The sequence below is a fragment of the Symphalangus syndactylus genome, chromosome 10 (assembly GCF_028878055.3).
Source record: "Symphalangus syndactylus isolate Jambi chromosome 10, NHGRI_mSymSyn1-v2.1_pri, whole genome shotgun sequence".
Classification (NCBI taxonomy): Eukaryota; Metazoa; Chordata; class Mammalia; order Primates; family Hylobatidae; genus Symphalangus; species Symphalangus syndactylus.
The window spans coordinates 72,089,779-72,111,487 of record NC_072432.2 but is presented as its reverse complement, the minus strand read 5'-3'; the positions used below and the strand labels follow the sequence as shown (position 1 = coordinate 72,111,487).

The window sequence follows — 21,709 nt, the reverse complement described above, 5'->3', positions numbered from 1 at the left end:
ACTGAAGTTTTTCATTAGAATAATTGACTTTAAGACATTTTATTGAGGATTGTTCGCTCATACACTGTAAGAGAGAAAAATAATCCAGTACAGGTTTCCGTTTAAGTTTTGCCCAGGTTTCTCAGAAATAGCTATACTGTGACTGAGGGATAGTGAGAGCAGTCAGGGTCAGTGTCACCTGGTTCCAGAGGGTGAGTCCTCTAATCCAGCTGTCTCAGTCTCAGTCCCCAGATAAGAGCAGTGCCTCTTCTGACAGCCTGCTCTAGGTTCCTGCAACCCAAGGGATCGTATTTCCTAGGCAGGTAGTAGAAGAATGGAGGCAGAATGCCTTGGCCAGCCAGGAAGAAGCTGCTTGTATGTAAGGCAGCTTACTCTTTGCACACCAAATTTGGGTTCTAGGATCAGAATTCTCCAGTGAGTTTCTAGGCTTGGAGTTCTCATAAGCAAAATAGAAAATACTAATAGATGAAATTTACTGAGTTCATAATATGAGCCATGTACTCTGATAAGTAATTTACTTGTGGTATTTTATCTTCAAAATAATTTGGAACTGGGGTATTGATAATTTAAATAACTGTAAAAACTCATCCAGTTAGTAAGTGACAGAGCTGGGACTCAAAATTCATATGTAGCTGGTTTTAGATTCTAATTTCTTAATTATCATTGCTTGTCCCTATAACCCCTCTAACATATGGCACGTGATAATGTATTCCTCACTTTAATCAATGATATCAGTCAATTTAAGGCCAACTCTGGCCTTAAAGCAGAGTTTCTAAAAGCAGCTTTTCTGTTATTACACATTTATGGATATGACAATGACTCTCAAGGAGAGGTCTCTTTTGGCATCCAAAGAATTAATTTTCCCTTGAAAACAACTTATTCTTGATGAACTAACTTGAGAAGATTTTTGGCTGCCGGCATTGCAATGTCTAAAAGTCAAGGGAAAAGAAAATGAAAATATTTACATTTATGAACACATTTTATTTTCATATTAATGTTAACTGTTTTCTTTTTGGAAACACATTATTCTGTAGGCATAATCATCTTATTCAATCTTGACTATAATTTCTGTATTCATAAGTTAGTATAGAGAGTAATAACATCTTTGCATTCATTCTTCAGTTTCTAAAGAGACTCTCAAGTTCTTCATTATAAGTTATCTGAAAAAGAGGTCTGGATCCTGGAAAGTACTAAAATATATGAAAAATTGTGATCTTCTATCATATTCTGAATGTACAACACAGAAAACTGAATGTATTTGACACCTTTTATGGACCACTTTGAATTCTTTTTGACTTATCTCTTATTTCTTTATTTTTATTGTACTTTATTTATTTATTTACTCATTTTTTGAGATGGAGTTTCACTCTTGTTGCCCAGGCTGGAGTGCAATGGTGTGATCTCGGCTCACTGCAACCTCTGCCTCCCGGGTAGCTGGGATTACAGGTGTGCACCACCAAGCCTAGCTAATTTTGTATTTTTAGTAGAGATAGGGTGTCGCCATGTTGGTCAGGCTGATCTCGAACTCCCGACCTCAGGTGACCCTCCTGCCTCGACCTCCCAAAATGTTGGGGTTACAGGCATGAGCCACTGCGTCCGGCCCTTATCTCTTATTTCAACTGCAGTTGTGGTGACCACATAAATTTGGATCTGCTTTGCTCAAAGGTAACTTGATAGGTGCCCTGCTAAGTCAGCACCTAAGCCTTCTCACTTTCTTTTCTTCTTTTTTTTTTTTTTTTTGAGACGGAGTCTCGCTCTGTCACCCAGGCTGGAGTGCAGTGGCGCAATCTCGGCTCGCTGCAAGCTCCACCTCCCGGGTTCACGCCATTCTCCTGCCTCAGCCTCCTGAGTAACTGGGACTACAGGCACCCGCCACCACGCCCGGCTAATTTTTTTTTTTTTTTTTGTATTTTTAGTAGAAACGGGGTTTCACCGTGTTATCCAGGATGGTCTCGATCTCCTGACCTCGTGATTCGCCCACCTTGGCCTCCCAAAGTGCTGGGATTACAGGCGTGAGCCACTGGGCCCGGCCAGACTTCTCACTTTCTGCCAGAAGAAACCTGCTGGACACTCCCAGATGGACAATTTGGAAATGCAGGAGTTAATGCCAGGATAGACAGTGACCAATGTAAAATGGGAGCTGATGGACATAAGCTTCCCTCTTTAGTCCTAGCGGATACAGTCCTGAAATACAACTAATTAGGTCCCAGAGGGTGGAGCTAGGGTTGCCCCTAGTGATGGCCAACTCACTTTCAAGTCAACTACTGCATGCAAGCTTTTGTTTCAAGATCTGCTTTTTGAGAAACCAAGCTAAGACACTTGAATAATTATGTATCTTCACACATAACATTAATAACGACGAGACAGTACATACATTGTTGTATTTAATGTGTTTTATTGTGTCAAGTGTATTTTATGATATTTTAACTCTTTAAAAATGAATACTCTTTGTGTGTTAAGTTTCAGTTATTCAAAACATTTGGTTAAGCATGCCATCCCATTTTCCATTCATTTTGGGTCAAAAGAAATTTAATTCAGTAATGAAGCAAACTTTAACATTGTCTGCTAATCCCTGGATAGACAAATTATTTCAGGGAATATTACAGAATGGAATTATTTACTGGAGTAACTATTTCCTGAAATAATTTGTCTATCCATTGATTAGTAGACAATATTAAAGTTTCCTTCATTACTGAATTAAATTTAAATTAGTAGATCCCTGATAGACAAATTATTAGATCCCATATCTCTGCAGAATTTCAAACCTGTTCTAATCCCATATGAGGTATGAGTAGAATCTGCAGAATTGCAAACCTGTTCATTTCATGTGATAAATGTGCGAGGAGAGGGTGAACAAATGAGCGATGCTTCAAATTTCAAATCCAGAAGACCATAAACCTACTTACCATATCTACTTAAGAGTTCCTCTTCAAAAATAAATCACCAGCAGTTGCATGAATTAAATACTATGTCACTGTAGTTTCATTTTTATTAGGTTTCTGGATTTCTATAAATCCAAGAAAGAAAAGAACATTCAGTTCTACATGCTGATTACAATAACACACTCTTATTAGATTGCACAACAAATCAGGGAGACAAAAGAACCATTTACCAGAAAGTCGACTTGTCTGAACAAAAAAGCCAAAGTAATTTAGCAGTGAGGGCTAAGTAGTCATCGGGGTTGTGAGTTGATATGAGTCACGCCTACTTAAATTGAAAGCTGGCATTTTTTCATCTAATCTTTCACAGGTGCCTTCCAAAGGCTGTTTTTTATTTGACATGATACTTCTAGGGCTCAGTTTTTAGTTTTGTGGCTTGGCAAATATATCAAACCATATTAAGATTATTTAGGAATAATTAAACTTTTATCTAGACTGGACAAAAATGTTAATTCCTATAGCTTTGGAACTAATTATTTAGAAACCCTATAATGTTTATGGAAGTTTCTTCTTACTTTGAGATTTTTCTTTATTGATGTATGTCTTGCTAAAGAGAAGAAATGACTTATAATTTACTTTTTTTTTTTTTCTTTTTGAGATGGAGACTCGCTCTGTCACCCAGGCTGGAGTGCAATGGTGCAATCTCTGCTCACTGCAACCTCTGCCTCCTGGGTTCAAGTGATTCTCCTGCCTCAGTCTCCTGAGTAGCTGGGATTACAGGCGTGTGCCACCACGTTGGGCTACTTTTTGCATTTTTAGTAGAGATGGGGTTTCACCATGTTGGCCAGGCTGGGCTCAAACTCCTGACTTCGTGATCCACCCACCTTGGCCTCCCAAAGTACTGGGATTACAGGCGTGAGCCACCGTGCCCGGCCATAATTTACTTTTAATAGTTGTATTATCCCAGACCCCTTGGGTAGGTGGAAGACAGGTTATAATGACTGGGGAAGTGACTTAAGCCATCACCCCTTTTGGCAAAGTCGCTGCTGTGGCTGTTTTTGTTTCCTTCCTTTTAAGCCCCTTGGCACACCCTCAGAGTCTGGATATTCCGGTAGATTTACCTCTGAGTTAAGGAGTCAACATTGTAACCTAAGATACTCTGTTTACAATGTCCTATATAAAGGAAGTGACAAAAAACAATGGCACATGCCTACTGAGAAGAAATTCCATCAAAGGATAATAAGACAAAGCAGTTTTGAAAAACAGCTCAGCAAATGTGCATTGGTCTTCTCCTGTGGGGCAAGAATCAAAAAATAGATATTCTTCATGGACCATTGGTGGACCCAGCCCTCACTGAACTTGGAGTCTAATGGAAGAGATTAAAAAAAAATGTGTATAAGTTAAAATCAGTGTAAAAGTGCTGTAAACCAAAAATAAAATTCTAAGTCCCCCTAACCATCTGAATGGACCCCTCCTCTCGGCAAGATCATTCGAAAATTAACCTGCAAGACTAGTTCAAGGCCATGATTGGAAGTGGGGGTCAGATGTGTCTCATTGTACCCTCCTTCCTTTTGGAATTCCAGAAAAGCCAACCAGCATTAGGATCAACACAGACCTTAAGTCTAATAAGAAGCAATCTTTTCTCTCTGAAGTCTGCTGTTTGGAGGCCTCATCTGCATGATAACACCTTGGTTTCCCCTTATCGTAACCCAGATATTCCTTTCTATTGATAATAACTCTTTAAACCAATTGCCAATCAGAAAAATTTTAAATCTGCTTGTGACCTGGAAGCCCTGCTTCCAGTTGTCCTGCCTTTCCTGATCAAACCAATGTAACTCTTACATGTACTGATTGATGTGTTATGTCTTCCTAAAATGTATAAAAGCAAACTGTACTCTGACCACCTTTAACACATGTTATCAGGACCTACTGAAGCTGTTTCACCTTCGCAAAATAAACTTTCTAAATTGATTGAGACCTGTTTCAGATACTTTTGGGCTCACAATAATATGGAAGAAGTATGCATAGACAGTTGAAAACACCAGGAAAAGTCATTTGGCATAGAGGAGTGACAGGGGGAATTGGCATAGCTGATAACAAAAATTCTTTTGGAAGGGCGGAAGGGAGTCAAGATTTCTCTTAGGGGTAAAATGGGCAAAATTCACTGGCTGTTGAACATTAGATTAGAAAAAATCTTAGACACTTTCTAAATGGGCCTTTTGGATCTTCAGTATAGCAGGTCCATGACCACTGTTCATATTTGCCAAGGTTAGGAAGTGAAAAATGCAACTTTGGATGCACTGGTAAGAAGGAGGGCTCATCAAAAAGCCTGATTTCCAGTGAATATTTCTAACCTTAAAAGAAGAAATCTGAAACAGATAAGGATAATCAAATCTAAACTGTGTAATTTTGAAGTATAAGGAAAGATTTTCCAGGAGCTATACATTAAATTACACTATAAATTCTATCTAGACCACAGGCTTTAACTCTACTTAGGTGAAGTAATGACTTCACCTTCATTACTTTACGTGGGTCCAAATGCTAAATTAGCGGATGAGTTTTATTTTTTAGATAGTTTTGCTTTGAGCCTACCAATACAAATTTAGAAGAATTGAGCTGTATTCTCTTATGGAATGCGCTTTAGGCGATATTTAAAATGTTCATGTGGTAGATTTCTGAAAATGTTGAAACTTACGTACATGGACTTACCGAACAAGGTAACAACTGTAAATTGTTTTATGACACAGAAAACATCTTCCACCATGGCAGTTTATTTATAATACTTTTTCCAAAAAAGCTCTAATAGGACTGGTCTACATTAAAAATAAATGAGCAGAGCATAGACCTGGATTGTGGTTGAACAAAATTTGAATTCTTTACTTACTGCAGGTTGTTTGTTTGTTTGTTTTTGTAGAGATGGGGTTTCGCTATGATGCCCTGGCTGGTCTTGAACTCCTGGCTTCAAGAGATCTTCCTGTCTTGGCCTCCCACAGTGCTGGGATTATAGGCATGAACCACCATACCTGGCCTCACTGCAGGTTTTGATTAGTCCCCCTGGCTGCATATTTGGGCTCAAAAAAATGCTTTTCTTTATGTTACTAAATAGACTGAAATTTATCTCTGTGGGTACACATTATATATCATTTGTTATTTCTTAAAGTCATGTAGGTTAGTCTTTCACAGTACATATCTTCGATGTTTACCATTTTGACTCTGAAGATATAATGCTAAAGATTTTATTAAATAAAACCAAATCTTTATAAATTAATTGAAGTTAACTTATAATGAGTTGTATACACAGACAGTAGTTCTTAAGGTAGAACTGTACTTCATTTTTTTTAAACCTTTATACAGATTATAAGAAATATGAAAAATCAGGACTATTTTTATTTGGATATTATATATGCTTCTACAACACAAGCCTTTTTTTATTTTAAGCTTTGGAAGCAGTACAAAAGACTGTCGTGATGAAGAGAGAAGAAGACATGTAGCAATCATGTTGATATAGTGAGGAATGGATAATGTATGTTATAACATGTCTTATGTGTTTCTAAGGGGCTCTTTTGAACACACACTAACAGGGGTTTAATATTTAGGATTAGCACTTTCAGTTTGGAAAGTTTCCAGCTTGGTTCTTCCAGGCCCCTAGAAACCTTCTAAGGGTCTGCACTTTGATGGCACAGTTCTGATGTTTCATTCAGCAGAGAAGACTGTGGGTTCCTTCAAGTTCATGCCCATTGCTTTTTTTAAGACCTATCTTGAGGCATCTTTTCCAGTAAGCTTTCCTTCTTATCTCCTGCTTTTCAGATTATCGCTTAGCTTCATATTTCCTTGCCAGTTTGCACATAGTAGTTTCTGATACAAATTACCCATCACCTAATAATATTAACTCATTCATTATTAATGAATTCACTTTTTTCTTCTGGAATTTATTTCAAGTTTCTTGTTTTTACAATAAATGTATCTTTCCTATAGTTAAAAAAGCATTTCTTCTGGAAACTGTATATGATGGGAAAATATAGAAAAATAAATATTTAGGTGGTAGTTAATAGACCCAATAACAACCATGACAGAATTTATAGACTTATTTTCTGCAGCACTTATATGGCACTTATATATGGCAATTACATGGTTTTTGAATTTGCACAATTTAGCTTTCATTAAACACAAACGGTAACTATTATTTTCTTACTCAGAACATGTAGCATTCTTCCATTTCTTCAGAAATTCTGCGTAAGAGACAAGTATGTTGAAGGTACAAAAACGAAAAAAAAATATTGGTTTGAAACATTTTTTTTGAAATCCTTAAGCTTAAATTTTAAATAGAAATGAGACTGGCACACTTGGTAGCTATCTCTCTGTCTTTTTTTAAAAAAGAGCTATTAATATTTTGAATGCCTCTTCCTGTTCCTTAGTAATTTTTTTGCCACATTATGAGCTTCAGTAAAATCTCATAGGCTGGGCGCAGTGGCTCGGGCCTGTAATCTCAGCACTTTGGGAGGCCAAGGCGGGTGGATCAGTTAAGGTCAAGAGTTTGAGACAAGCCTGGCCAACACGGTGAAACCCTGTGTCCACTAAAAATACAAAATTTAGCTGGGCCTGGTGGCGGGTGCCTGTAATCCCAGCTACTCTGTAGGCGAGGCAGGAGAATCACCTGAACCCAGGAGGCGGAGGTTGCAGTGACCCAGGATTGTGCCACTGTTTTCAGAGTTCTTAGGCTGGGCACAGTGGCTCACGCCTGTAATCCCAGCACTTTGGGAGGCCGAGGCCGGCGGATCACGAGGTCAGGAGATCAAGACCATCCATGGTTAACATGGTGAAACCCTGTCTGTACAAAAAATACAAAAAATTAGCCGGGCGTGGTGGCAGGCACCTGTAGTCCCAGCTACTCGGGAGGCTGAGGCAGGAGAATGGCATGAACCCGGGAGGTGGAGCTTGCAGTGAGCCGAGATTGTGCCACTGCACTCCAGCCAGGGCAATCTAGACACTAGTGCTTTGTTATGTGATGTGCAAATATTTTTCCCCAGTCTGTGGCTTGTCTTTTCATCCTCTTAACAGGGTATTTCACAGAGCAGAAGTTTTTAATTTTGTTGAAGTATAAGTGTTGTGCAGTTTTCAGCATACAAATCCTGTACATAATTTGTTAGAGGCTAGAAATGGTGAAAATATAGGGTTCCAACTCAGCCTTTGCCAGCATGGGTGCTGGTGAGGCAATAGTTTCAATGCTGTTTTGGCTGGAGTAGAGCCGTTATTGTCTAAAAGAATTTTTTCTTGCTAGGCTGATCCTTTCTTGGTCTTTTGGCCAGAAAGAGGGGGCTTTTTCTGGACTTCTTTTTTCTTCCTGTACCCTTGGGAGTTTGGGGGGTGCTGGCTTCTTTAGCTCCAATTTTGGAATATATGAAGTAAAAAGAAAAGTCATAGAACCCAACTACCATGTTATTAAACTCTGAAGTCACTAGCCAGCCTGGCTGCTTCTGTTTGTCTTGTAATTAGTGGCTAGGGTTCTTAGTTGTATTTAGTGGGAGGAATAAGGACAAACACATTTATCCCATTTTCCTGGAATGAGAAATCATGCTTCCTTACTGAATGTTTATAAAACTATTTTTATTTATCTTTTTTTGTTTTATCATCTGAAATTCTGACTCCTTTTTCTTTTAATAAGTGAAAATATTCCCTGACATTCTGCCTTTGACCCTCTCCCTTCTCATTTTCATGTATTCTTTGTAATCATATCCTTTTTCAGGATTTCATTATCAGCCTTTGGGAATGGACACTGTTTTTAGGGTTTTAGATGTGAGCTTTCTCCAGATGACCAATTCTTTATTTCTCAGTGCTTGCTAAGTGATCACCCTCTGTCGCACACGCCTTCTCCGTTGTCTGCTTTTCTTTATGAGGTTATCATCCCTCTAGTTACTCAGACTGAGATTCTGTATTTGATTCCTCTCACAGTTGTGACTCATATCCAAGTAGATAAGTTCTGTGAATTCTGTAAATATCATCTCTGACATATGCCCCCTCTTTCTAATATTATTTTCTCTATGACAGTGCAGGTTTTCAGTTCCTCACACTTGGACCATTGTAATTGCTTCCTAACTGATTCCTCTACCTGAAGACTGTCTCCCTTCTGATTCATTTTACACAGTACTATCGGACAAATTTTAGAAAACAAAACTGTGATTATGTGTCCCTCATAAAGACCATTTATACTACCAAAGCACAAACTGTTTAACCCAAAACTTTTCACTCTTAATTTTGATTATAACTCACTCAAGCCAGGAATGAGTAATACTGTGGCTTCAGGGTCTCAGGTTCCTGGGAAATGAAAGGAAGCTGAGACACATTTGAAAGGTGATAGGAGAATGGGTCAAGTTGTATGTGCAATTGGCCTCCTAGGAATATATGAGGCCAATGGGGTTTCTGAAAGGCCATAACAAATTTGGGCTTGATGGTTATTGGCAGTCCACTTCGGCAGTTTGTATTAATTAGTGTTCCCTAGAGAAATAGAACCAGCCAAGGCGTAGTGTCTCATGCCTGTGATTCCAGCACTTTGGGAGGCTGAGGTGGGAGGATTGTTTGCATCCAGGAGTTCCAGACCAGCCTGGGCAACATAGTGAGACCCCATCTCTACCAAAAATAAAAAATTATCCAGGTGTGGTGGCACATGTTGTCCTTGCTACTCAGGAGGCTGAGGCAGGAGGATCACTGGAGCCTGGGAGGTTGATGGAGGCTTCAGTGAGCTATGATTGCACCACTGCACTCAGTGTGGGCAACAGAGCAAGACCCTGTTTCCAAAAAAAAAAAAGAAAGCCAATAGTGTATGTGCATATGTATAAATATATGTTAAATATATATATTTATGCATATATATATATTTATTTTGAGACAGAGTCTTGCTCTGTCACCAGGCTGAAGTACAGTGGCACAATCTCTGCTTACTGCAACCTCCACCTCCCCTGGTTCAAGTGATTCTTGTGCCTCAGCCTTCTGAGTAGCTGGGACTCCAGGCACCCGCCACCACACTTGGCTAATTTTTGTATTTTTTTTAAGGTGGAGACAGGGTTTTTTTATGTTAGCCAGGCTGGTCTCAAACTCCTGGCCTCAAGTGATCCACCTGTCCTGGTCTCCCAAAGTGTAAAATATATATTTATTATGAGGAATTTGCTCACAGGATTATGGAGCCTGCGAAGTCCTGTGATTTGCTGATTTGCCACCTGCAAGCTGGAGACCCAGTGTAGTTCCAGCCTGAGTCCAAAGACTTGAGAACAGGAGAGGTGATGATGTAAGTCCCAGCCTGGGGGCAGAAGAAAACCAATGTCCCATCCCAAACAGGCAGAGAGATAATTTAACCTTCTTTGGCCTTTTGGTTCTACTCAGGTCCTCAATAGATTGGAAGACACATAACCATGTTGGGGAGGACAATCAGCTTTACCGAGTCCACCCGTTCAAATGTTAATCTGTTTTGCAAGCGACCTCACAAATATACCCAGAAATAATGTTTAACAAGATATCTAGGCATTCATTCCACGGGCAGGCAAGTTGATGCGTGAAATTAACCGTCACACAGGTGTATTCCAACCTCAGAACTGGTCATCAATCAACACAGTAGTGTTTGATTCCAGGTGCTCAATCCTGTGTGCTGAAGACCCCAACCATTTAATGGAGGAGGTGGCAAGAATTAGCTTAGTTATTGGTAGCCCAGTCAAAAGGGCTAATAAGTTTCTATGAAGAGCTTCCATATTAGCAGAGGACAAGAATGCAAAACTACAAATTAGCTAAAGTGGAAATAGTTGTACAAAACTATCTAAAGTGGAGAAACTGATTTGGAATTCATTCAAGTAGTGTCAAAGAAAGAATGTGATGCAGAGAGCGCACGGCTGAAGTTCAGGACTCATACTGGGTATATTTGATCTAAATTGGCAACGTGAATTTAGAACTACACTAAATAAAGTCTATTTGGGTCTAGTGTACTAATAGCCTGCCTACTTTGAAGTTTCGAAGACATTTTCCATGTCTGGAACTGAATCAATCCTGATACACTCCCCAAGTAGTCCAGGCTATTAACTGCATTGGCCAACAAGATGGAATATTTTAGCACTAATGATTTAAAATTAGTGCCCAACTATAAAAAATAACTATTAGAAAATTATAGTGATTTTTCCTCTGACAGAGATTAGAACATAAGAACAATTAGGCTGGGCAGGTAGATGGCTCATGCCTGTAATCCCAGCACGTTGGGAGGCCGAAGCAGGCGGATTACTTGAGGTCAAGAGTTCAAAGCCAGCATGGCCAACATGGTGAAACCCCATCTCTACTAAAAATACAAAAAATGAGCCAGGCATGGTGGCACACACCTGTAGTCCCAGCTACTCAGGAGGCTGAGGCAGGAGAATTGGTTGAGCTTAGAAGGTAGAGGTTGCAGTGAGCCAAGATTGCACCACTGTAGTCTAGCCTGGGTGACAGAGTGAGACTCCGTCTCTGTCTCTGTCTCAAAAAAAAAAAAAGAACAATCAGTCCATGGATATTTTTGTGGAAGTTTATCTCATGTGCCTTATTGGTAGTGGATTTCTTTAATTTGCTAATAATTAAACTCTCATGAAGTATTCAGACAGTGTCTAATATATAGTTGTATTATTTAATAATAAAGATTTCTAACTTTAAGCATAAGACTGAATTTGAAAAATACTTTAAAAATCCTTTTAGTATATTCTTGGTTTTATAGAAAAACATTTTGAAATACCAGCAGGTACAGTTCTCCACATCATTCAGGAGACTTGGCAACATTTTCTGTATGAATATTCCTTCTCTAAGAATAAAGCCAAGAATCAGGAAACAAGGGCGTCTGTGTAGCCAAAAGAGAGAGAGAGATATATATAAAATCAATACACTGAAACTTACATAATTAAATAAGAAGGCCCAACATATTCTCGTTCAAAGGCTATTTTTCTAATTTATTTTTTAATTTTTTAACTTTTAGAGACAGTGTCTCACTCTGTTGCTCAGGCTCGAGTGCAATGTTGTGATTAGACCTCACTGAGGCCCTAAACTCCTGGGCTCTGGCAATCCTCCCCCCTTAGCCTCCTGAGTCGTTAAGACTACAGGTGCATGCCACTGTACCTGACTAATTTTTATTTTTATTTTTTTATAGAGATTGGGTCTCACTTTGTTGCCTAGGCTGGTCTTAAACTCCTGGCTTCAAGTGACCCTCCAACTTCAGCCTTTCAAAATATTGGGATTGTAGGCATGAGCCACTGCACCCAGCCAATTTTTCTAATTTATATATATAAATTACTGCAAAATACTTAAAATGAACTAGAAGAAGATAGAAGAAAGACCATAGAAAGGATCATTGAACTGATTGATATTGAGGAATGACAAATAAATAAAATATAAAGAATAAATATGAGAACTCAAAAAACCAAATATTGGGGTCATTTGGTGATGGTGGCAATAACCGTACATTTTCCAAAATGCCTGAAGGTCACCACAATATCCACTATATACCCTTAGTAATGTCAGAAAAGTCAGTGGTAAATTTGAGAAAGATTTAAGATATAATTGTATTAGTCTGCTGTCACACTGCCATAAAGAACTACATGAGACTGGATAATGTATGAAGAAAAGAGGTTTTGTTGATTCACAGTTCTGCAGGCTTAATAGGGAGCATGACTGGGAGGCCTCAGGGAACTTACAATCATGGCAGAAGGTGAAGAGGAAGCAAGCACCTTCTTCCCAAAGCGACAGGAGACAGAGAGAACAAAGAGGGATGTCCACATACTCTTAAACCATCAGATCTTGTAAGAACTCACTCACTATCGTGAGAACAGCAAGGAGAAACCACCCCCATGAGCCAATGTCCTCCAACCAGGTCCCCCCCAAACACTGGAGATTACAATTCAACATGATATTTGAGTGGGGACATGAAGCCGAACCATATCAATAATTTTAAAAAGAACTTTTATATTTTATTTAAAAGATAAACTACTCAGAAAATTTGCCAATTTAGAAAATGCTTATTTTCAGAGAATTGTGGGTGGTCAAAGTCTTACACTCTTTGGAATAATTTAAGAAACAGTTTGATAATATAACACAGGTTTATAGAACCGAAGAATGGTTCTTGATTAAGAAAGCCCACTGTGGGCAATAATGTGCTTTAAAAAATGTCCTTTGGAATTTAGCAAAGAATGATTCATTAGTTCAGTTGCTTAAAGCATGACATAAATGAAGCCATGTCTTGTCTCAGGATTAAGTTGCATGAAAAAGGTGTGTTTGATAACAATCTATACTCTGTGTAGGCTAGCCACTCACAAATGGGTACTAGGCCAAGCTTCATTTTTCTTGTAGAACTCTTTGTAGTGGGTCAGGGCCATCGTCCTTGTATACTAATGTATTTGCTATTATTTTTTCTATTACTTCTATATAATTTAAATTTTTAGTTTAACCAATCATGGTTTTGAGTAAGTATGTTTTTAAAAATGTTTTTCATACCTATTCCATTCATGAGATGGAGTTTGCCAGGATAGACAAGACATTTTATTTGGAAAATGATGACTATATTTTAAAACAAATGGTAGTCATACCCTTAAGTATACCTACTAAAGTTCTGAGTAGTCAACTTTATGCGGCATTTCATTAAAAACCCTCACTTTAACGTATAAGGCATTTCTTTGCTTTTTCAAAGACTGATTTGAATTTTTCCTTCCAGAGCTTTCAGGAGAGATCTACTATGTGGTCATTTTTGCAGTTTTATAGTTGGTTCAGCTAATCTAGTGTTGTGTTCTTTCTTTTAGTTATTGGGTTGATAGCTTATGGCAGTGATAGTCAATTGTATCATGCCATGATATCAACTGTTGGGTGAGCTATCACTTGCATTTCTCCACTTGTTCTTTTCTTTCTTTTTTGTGCATTGAAATTTGAATTATATAAACATTAAATATCATATGTATATACTGTTTTGATTGTTAAACTATAGAATAGCCTAATGAGATCGTATAAGAAGTCATAAATTACTTAATAAAAGAAAAATTGTTTTAACTAATTTTAACTATGTAATCATCTCTTTGTTACAGGAATGTGATATTGTTCAAGCATAAATGAATATAAATTTGAGAGCTTGGGGATGCTTAAAATCTTTTCCCATTGAGATCAATAGAATTAGGTCAAGCAATTTACCCTAGGAGAGATTTTTCAGGAAATAATTCTTTCATAGGCAGAGGAAAACTATGCTATCAATAGTTTTTCTAGGTTTTATGCTAAATAGGCAATTTTAAAGTCTTCTGATTTAGAAAGTTTAGAATTAATAGAGAAAACTTTGATCTCTCACTAAATAATACACTCCAGAAATACTGATTTTATTAATTTCTCAGAAAGTAGTAGCATTGCTACTTTTCATGAGATTCAGGAGTAATTGGAAAATAAAATTATACATTATATTTATGGATCTTAATAATTGAAGTACTTTTTACATCCTAAATCTGGGATGTTTGTTGAACATTTTCTATGTGTAAACTATTATTCCAGTCAAGGGGAGTACAATGATGAACAAGATTACTAATAAAAGTAAAAATGCAAAAACTATAAAAAATTAATTTTGTTTTATATGCTTTATACTATATGCATTTTATATTAGCTTCCTAGGGCTGCCATAACAAAGTACATGGACTGAGTGGCTGGCTTTAACAGCAGACATTTATTTTCTCACAGTTCTAGAGGATAGAAGTCTGAAGTTAAAGTGTTAGCAGTTTTGGTTTTTTTCTAAGGCTTCTCTCCTTGGCTTTTAGATCATCTTTTCCCTGTATTTTCACATGATCTTTCCTCTGCACATATCTGTGTCCTAATTTCCTCCTCTTTTAAGGACAACAGTCATATTGGATTATGGCTTACCCTAATAACCATATTTTAACTTCCTTCTATTTACTTCTCTTCAAATAAAGTTACATTCTGAGGTACTAGGGATTAGGATTTCAATATAAGAATTTGAGAAAACGCAATTGAGCCCATAAAAGTATTTTTATATTTCATTTATATATTTCATATTAATATAATAAACACATTTTAATATTTTATATACTAAATTCCCATCTGTAATACTTTGTATATGCTTGTATGTATGTATGTGTGTGTATAAGATGTTTCTAATATATAAAGAAAAATCAGCATACATTGAAATGACTGTACTAAATATTAATTTGAGAGACCTATATTAATACCTATATTATTTTTACCTGCAAACAATCAAATATTTATCAGAAAATATGTTTTTTTAGTTTTCTAGCAGTCAGTGTCTGAACAGATGAAATTCTCTGAACAGATAGCATTAACTAGATCTCCAGTGCAGGTAAAGTCTTATTTTTTTGGGAAACTTAATTTTACTTAAAAAGCACTCCCAACATTATAAAGTATTTTGTTCAAATTATGTTTGCACATTGTGTGTAAAAATTAATGTCTCAATATTTCATGGATATTTATACCCATGAAATATTTTGTCCATTGAAAAAAACCTTAAAAAATCTCACCATGTAAGAACTTACAGGAAGGTACTTTTTCAATCTGATCAACTCACTATTGAGTCTAGGATAGCGCTTAAAATTTTTGGAAAACATATTGACTAAATGATATTGTAAACCTATTAAATCAATTTCTTAGGGGTGGGTATGTGCTGTAAAACGTCCTCCTCTATACCCATTGGTATATGTTTGCGTAGTTTCCTCAGTGCAGCTTGCCGTGGGATAAGCCCCAATGATAGTGTAATAAATAAGTGTGAGATTTTATGTGGCAAGTATTTGGGTGATATTTTTCTATTCTTTTTAACTGCATCCTTCTACTAGATTGAACTATTTAAAAATTGCTGCTTTTGTAGATGAAAAATTGAATAATGATAAATTTATCATAATTCAATCTATAGATACACAAATATCCTTCATTTATTTTTTCACCTTGGTTTTGTGTACAAGATGATATAAAAGTGATTCTTTTTTTTATTATTATTATACTTTAGGTTTTAGGGTACATGTGCACAATCTGCAGGTCTGTTACATATGTATCCATGTGCCGTGTTGGTTTGCTGCACCCATTAACTCGTCATTTAGCATTAGGTATATCTCCTAATGCTGTCCCTCCCCCTCCCCCCACCCCACAACAGTCCCTGGAGTGTGATGTTCCCCTTCCTGTGTCCATGATTTCTCATTGTTCAGTTCCCACCTATGAGTGAGAACATGCGGTGTTTGGTTTTTTGGCCTTGCGATAGTTTACTGAGAATGATGTTTTCCAGTTTCATCCATGTCCCTACAAAGGATATGAACTCATCATTTTTTATGGCTGCATAGTATTCCATGGTGTATATGTGCCACATTTTCTTAATCCAGTCTATCGTTGTTGGACATTTGGCTTGGTTCCAAGTCTTTGCTATTGTGAATAGTGCCGCAATAAACATAACGCGTGCATGTGTCTTTATAGCAGCATGATTTATAGTCCTTTGGGTATATACCCAGTAATGGGATGGCTGGGTCAAATGGTATTTCTAGTTCTAGATCCCTGAGGAATCGCCACACTGACTTCCACAATGGTTGAACTAGTTTACAGTCCCACCAACAGTGTAAAAGTGTTCCTATTTCTCCACATCCTCTCCAGCACCTGTTGTTTCCTGATTTTTTAATGATGGCCATTCTAACTGGTGTGAGATGGTATCTCACTGTGGTTTTGATTTGCATTTCTCTGATGGCCAGTGATGATGAGCATTTCTTCATGTGTTTTTTGGCTGCATAAATGTCTTCTTTTGAGAAGTGTCTGTTCATGTCCTTCGCCCACTTTTTGATGGGGTTGTTTGTTTTATTCTTGTAAATTTGTTTGAGTTCATTGTAGATTCTGGATATTAGCCTTTTGTCAGATGAGTAGGTTGCAAAAATTTTCTCCCATTGTGTAGGTTGCCTGTTCACTCTGATGGTAGTTTCTTTTGCTGTGCAGAAGCTCTTTAGTTTAATTAGATCCCATTTGTCAATTTTGGCTTTTGTTGCCATTGCTTTTGGTATTTTAGACATGAAGTCCTTGCCCACGCCTATGTCCTGAATGGTATTGCCTAGGTTTTCTTGTAGGATTTTAATGGTTTTAGGTCTAACATTTAAGTCTTTAATCCATCTTGAATTAATTTTTGTATAAGGTGTAAGGAAGGGATCCAGTTTCAGCTTTCTACATATGGCTAGCCAGTTTTCCCAGCACCATTTATTAAATAGGGAATCCTTTCCCCATTTCTTGTTTTTGTCAGGTTTGTCAAAGATCAGATAGTTGTAGCTATGCGGCATCATTTCTGAGGGCTCTGTTCTGTTCCATTGATCTATGTCTCTGTTGTGGTACCAGTACCATGCTGTTTTGGTTACTGTAGCCTTGTAGTATAGTTTGAAGTCAGGTAGCGTGATGCCTCCAGCTTTGTTCTTTTGGCTTAGGATTGACTTGGCGATGCGGGCTCTTTTTTGGTCCCATATGAACTTTAAAGTAGTTTTTTCCAATTCTGTGAAGAAAGTCATTGGTAGCTTGATGGGGATGGCATTGAATCTATAAATTACCTTGGGCAGTATGGCCATTTTCACGATATTGATTCTTCCTATTGATGAGCATGGAGTGTTCTTCCATTTGTTTGTATCCTCTTTTATTTCATTGAGCAGTGGTTTGTAGTTCTCCTTGAAGAGGTCCTTCACATCCCTCGTAAGTTGGATTCCTAGGTATTTGATTCTCTTTGAAGCAATTGTGAATGGGAGTTCACTCATGATTTGGCTCTCTGTTTGTCTGTGATTGGTGTACAAGAATGCTTGTGATTTTTGTACATTGGTTTTGTATCCTGAGAGTTTGCTGAAGTTGCTAATCAGCTTAAGGAGATTTTGGGCTGAGACGATGGGGTTTTCTAGATATACAATCATGTCATCTGCAAACAGGGACAATTTGACTTCCTCTTTTCCTAATTGAATACCCTTTATTTCCTTCTCCTGCCTGATTGCTCTGGCCAGAACTTCCAGCATTGTGTTGAATAGGAGTGGTGAGAGAGGGCATCCCTGTCGTGTGCCAGTTTTCAGAGGGAATGCTTCCAGTTTTTGCCCATTCAGTATGATATTGGCTGTGGGTTTGTCATAGATAGCTCTTATTATTTTGAGAAATGTCCCATCAATACCTAATTTATTGAGAGTTTTTAGCATGAAGGGTTGTTGAATTTTGTCAAAGGCCTTTTCTGCATCTATTGAGATAATCATGTGGTTTTTGTCTTTGGTTCTGTTTATATGCTGGATTACATTTATTGATTTGCATATGTTGAACCAGCCTTGCATCCCAGGGATGAAGCCCACTTGATCATGGTGGATAAGCTTTTTGATGTGCTGCTGGATTCGGTTTGCCAGTATTTTATTGAGGATTTTTGCATCAATGTTCATCAAGGATATTGGTCTGAAATTCTCTTTTTTGGTTATGCATAGCAGACAATTTTAAATAGTCTCTTTAAGCCTATGACAGAATCAATATCTTAAAAGAAAAATTTATTTTTAGTCAAAAGAGGCTGCTGTTCTAATTATCAAAAACAGCTTCTACACAGGGGTATTCAAGGCTATTGAAAATATTCTGTTTCTTATATGCATTTGTGCTGCTTTGAAAAATTTTTCTCTTAAATATGTATCAATATAATATGCTTTTTTGTATATGTATTATTTCACTACATATGAAATGTGTATGCTCTTATTTTAAGCTAAAACCCAACCTATACTATAGAATTGAAAAGTACTTTCTTGTTCAGAGCCATTTTTCTCCTCATCTGACCAGACTAGATACATTTTCATGGACTGGAAGAGGGAGTAGAATGTAGGAATGGAAAGCAATAGAGTGAGAAAAAGTCTTTGACCTTTAACCCTTCCCATGCTCCTTCCCTAACTCAGAGTTAGTGCTGGAGAGTGGGGACAATAAAACTCAGATAAACACGAAGGGAAATGAAAGTAGAGAGGGCTTATGTCCCCCTTCACATTTGGAGCTGAAAAGTGACAAACTTGCAGAATTCCTTGTACACCAATGGTGCTTAATCCTTGACTAGAGAGAGCCTCTAAGAGTATTGAGCCAGAGAGACCCCGAAATAGCCTTGTTGCGTTTGATGGTGACTGAGAGCAGTAGGGGTTAGTAGACCATGTGTTATATTCCTCTAAATGAGATCAAGAGAAAGCTGGCAGCCCAGGTGGGAGAGTGTGCAGCGGTTAGCAACATGATCTCTGAGTGAGAGACACGATGAGAACTCAGACTTCTGAGAGGATAGGTATGGAGGGTTGGTCACGCCTGAAGACCAGACAGCACAATTACATCTCAGGGGATGACAGAGCGAACAGATGACGACTGAAGATCAGCCCCTCAGCCTAGTGCATTGGCAATGTACAAGGTGGGTCACTTGGAACCTAGAGAAGGATAAGGGATATGGTAACTCAACTGAGAAAACCTCATACTGTCTAAGAAAACCCTGAATTGGCAAAATCTACCAAGAATAGAGTGTATATTTGCTGTCCTTAGGCAGAAAGGAGGCTTGAGAGATGTAATTAAAAAAATTACTTTCTGGGGGGCTTAGTTGAGTTTACAGCAAGAAAATATGCCAGATGGAATAGAAAGTTTGATATAAGCTTAAAAAGAAGCAGCTTTTAAAGATCATATTCATTTTTTGTTTAAGAAAAGGGGCTTTTGGCTGGGCGCGGTGGCTCATGCCTGTAAACCCAGCACTTTGGGAGGCCGAGGCGGGTGGATCACAAGGTCAGGAGTTTGAGACCAGCCTGGCCTAAATGGTGAAACCCCACCTCTACTAAAAATACAAAAGAATTAGCTGGGTATGGTGGCATGCGCCTGTAGTCCCAGCTACTCGGGAGGCTGAGGCACAAGAATCCTTTGAACCCGGGAGGCGGAGGTTGCGGTGAGCTGATCGCGCCACTGCACTCCAGCCTGGGAAACAGAGCGAGACTCTGTCTCCAAAAAAAAAAAAAAAAAAGAAAGAAAGAAACAAAAAGAAAAGAGGCTTTCATAAAAGTTTTAGTTTTTAAGCAATGAGATGTTTAGAAGTATTAAAAAAATAGGAAGATACATTTAAGATATTCTATGGAAGAAGAATGCCATAGAAAGTTGTTTAAGGAAGTTATAATTCCCTAATATTATGTGTTGGAAAGTATCTTCTCTATATACCTAACATTTGTGATGATGTATCTGAGAACATTTTCAAAAATAAAAATAAAATATATATTTTTGTTGTTCATTTCTTCTTTTCCTTCTTATTACAATTTTTATGGCCACTTTAAAAGCTACCAGTAAAGTCAGCCAACCAACCACTGGATTGAAATTTAAAAGGTTAAAAACCTATTTTCTATAGTATTATTATTTATTTATATTTTTGTGAATTGACTGGTACATGTTTATTGAAAGGAAACAGAAGTGGCAAAGTCTTCTGAATTCATTACTGCTACTAAAGAACATTCACAAAATGACAGTGAGCTCTGAACAGACCAACTTTAAAGTTTTATCTAATACACTGGAAAGCATGGACAGGAAGAATACCTCATCAACATCCCTTTCTTCAGATATGTTGTCAGGACGACATGAAATAATGAAAAAACTATTTTTAAATGAATATTAACTGATGTATTGACATATAAACTAAATAAAAAAACATTTTGGTAATTATAATGAAGCAACATGGAATGAATGTGAACATATATGAATATAAAGTGAATAAGGCAGAATGCAAATTTTTTTATGATTATAAATGAAGTACAATTATGTATGTATTTAGATAAGAACTGAAAAGAGAATATGGAAAAGGAAAATTGCTGTGATTGATTGTTGGCAGTGTCATCAATTTGTTTTTAAGTTTTAAATTCCTTCCCATTATTATAATGTTATTTACCCAATACTATCTTTTGAAATGAAGGAACATTTTTTTTTTTTTTAATTATACTTTAGGGTTTTAGGGTACATGTGCACAATGTGCAGGTTTGTTACATATGTATCCATGTGCCATGTTGATTTCCTGCACCCATTAACTCGTCATTTAGCATTAGGTGTATCTCCTAATGCTGTCCCTCCCCCCTCCCCCCACCCCACAACAGTCCCCGGAGCGTGATGTTCCCCTTCCTGTGTCCATGAGTTCTCATTGTTCAATTCCCACCTATGAGTGAGAACATGCGGTGTTTGGTTTTTTGTCCTTGCGATAGTTTACTGAGAATGATGTTTTCCAGTTTCATCCATGTCCCTACAAAGGACACGATGTTGGCTTATTCATTTATAATCACTTTTGAACATTTCAGGTGAAATTTAAAAATAAATCTCTTTTAAAAGTAAGTATAAGATACATTTGCTTTCCCATCTAACTTTCAAATAGAAAACTTTTTATAAGGAGAAAATTTGTTAGCAGTGAGGAAGCTACACGGAATAAAACATAAATATATTTCAATTTTAGAAGGCCTTTAGAAAAGAAGAAAATTTATCAGTTTTTAAGCATAAATAAGCCATTTGAAAAGAAACATGATACGCAAAATTTTAAATTAAAATACCAATAAAGCTAATTTAAGAGTTAATTCTGGAATAGATGCAATTCATAATTTGAGAAACAGTATTTTGGGTTTTGTTAAAAAATATATATGTGTATACTCATTGTTGATAATTCATATTTTAACTATTTTTATAAAAGTTACCTAACACATAAAAACTAGTGTTAGTCAAATTTTCTAGTTATTCCTACCTGAGATTCTATTTCTCCTGCACTTATGAAGCTTAGTTTGGCTGGATATGAATTTCTGGGTTGAAAATTCTTTCCTCTAAGAATGTTGACTATTGGCCCC

At 37.3% G+C, this 21,709-nt stretch overlaps 1 protein-coding gene across 2 annotated transcripts in view; it reads left to right on the top strand.

Moving 5' to 3' along the window:
• Positions 1–7,138, top strand: part of LOC129491622 (uncharacterized) — a 73,552-nt gene extending 66,414 nt beyond the window's left edge. Inside the window, exon 4 of one of the 2 annotated variants that reach the window (XM_063611213.1) lies at positions 5,794–7,138. In XM_063611213.1, the coding sequence (XP_063467283.1) occupies positions 5,794–5,886 (93 nt within the window). In that variant the 3' untranslated portion in view covers positions 5,887–7,138. Of the gene's footprint in view, positions 1–1,916; positions 5,142–5,793 lie in introns of those variants that run through there. The other variant, XM_063611215.1, reaches the window with a different exon arrangement.
• Positions 7,139–21,709: the final 14,571 nt, after the last annotated feature.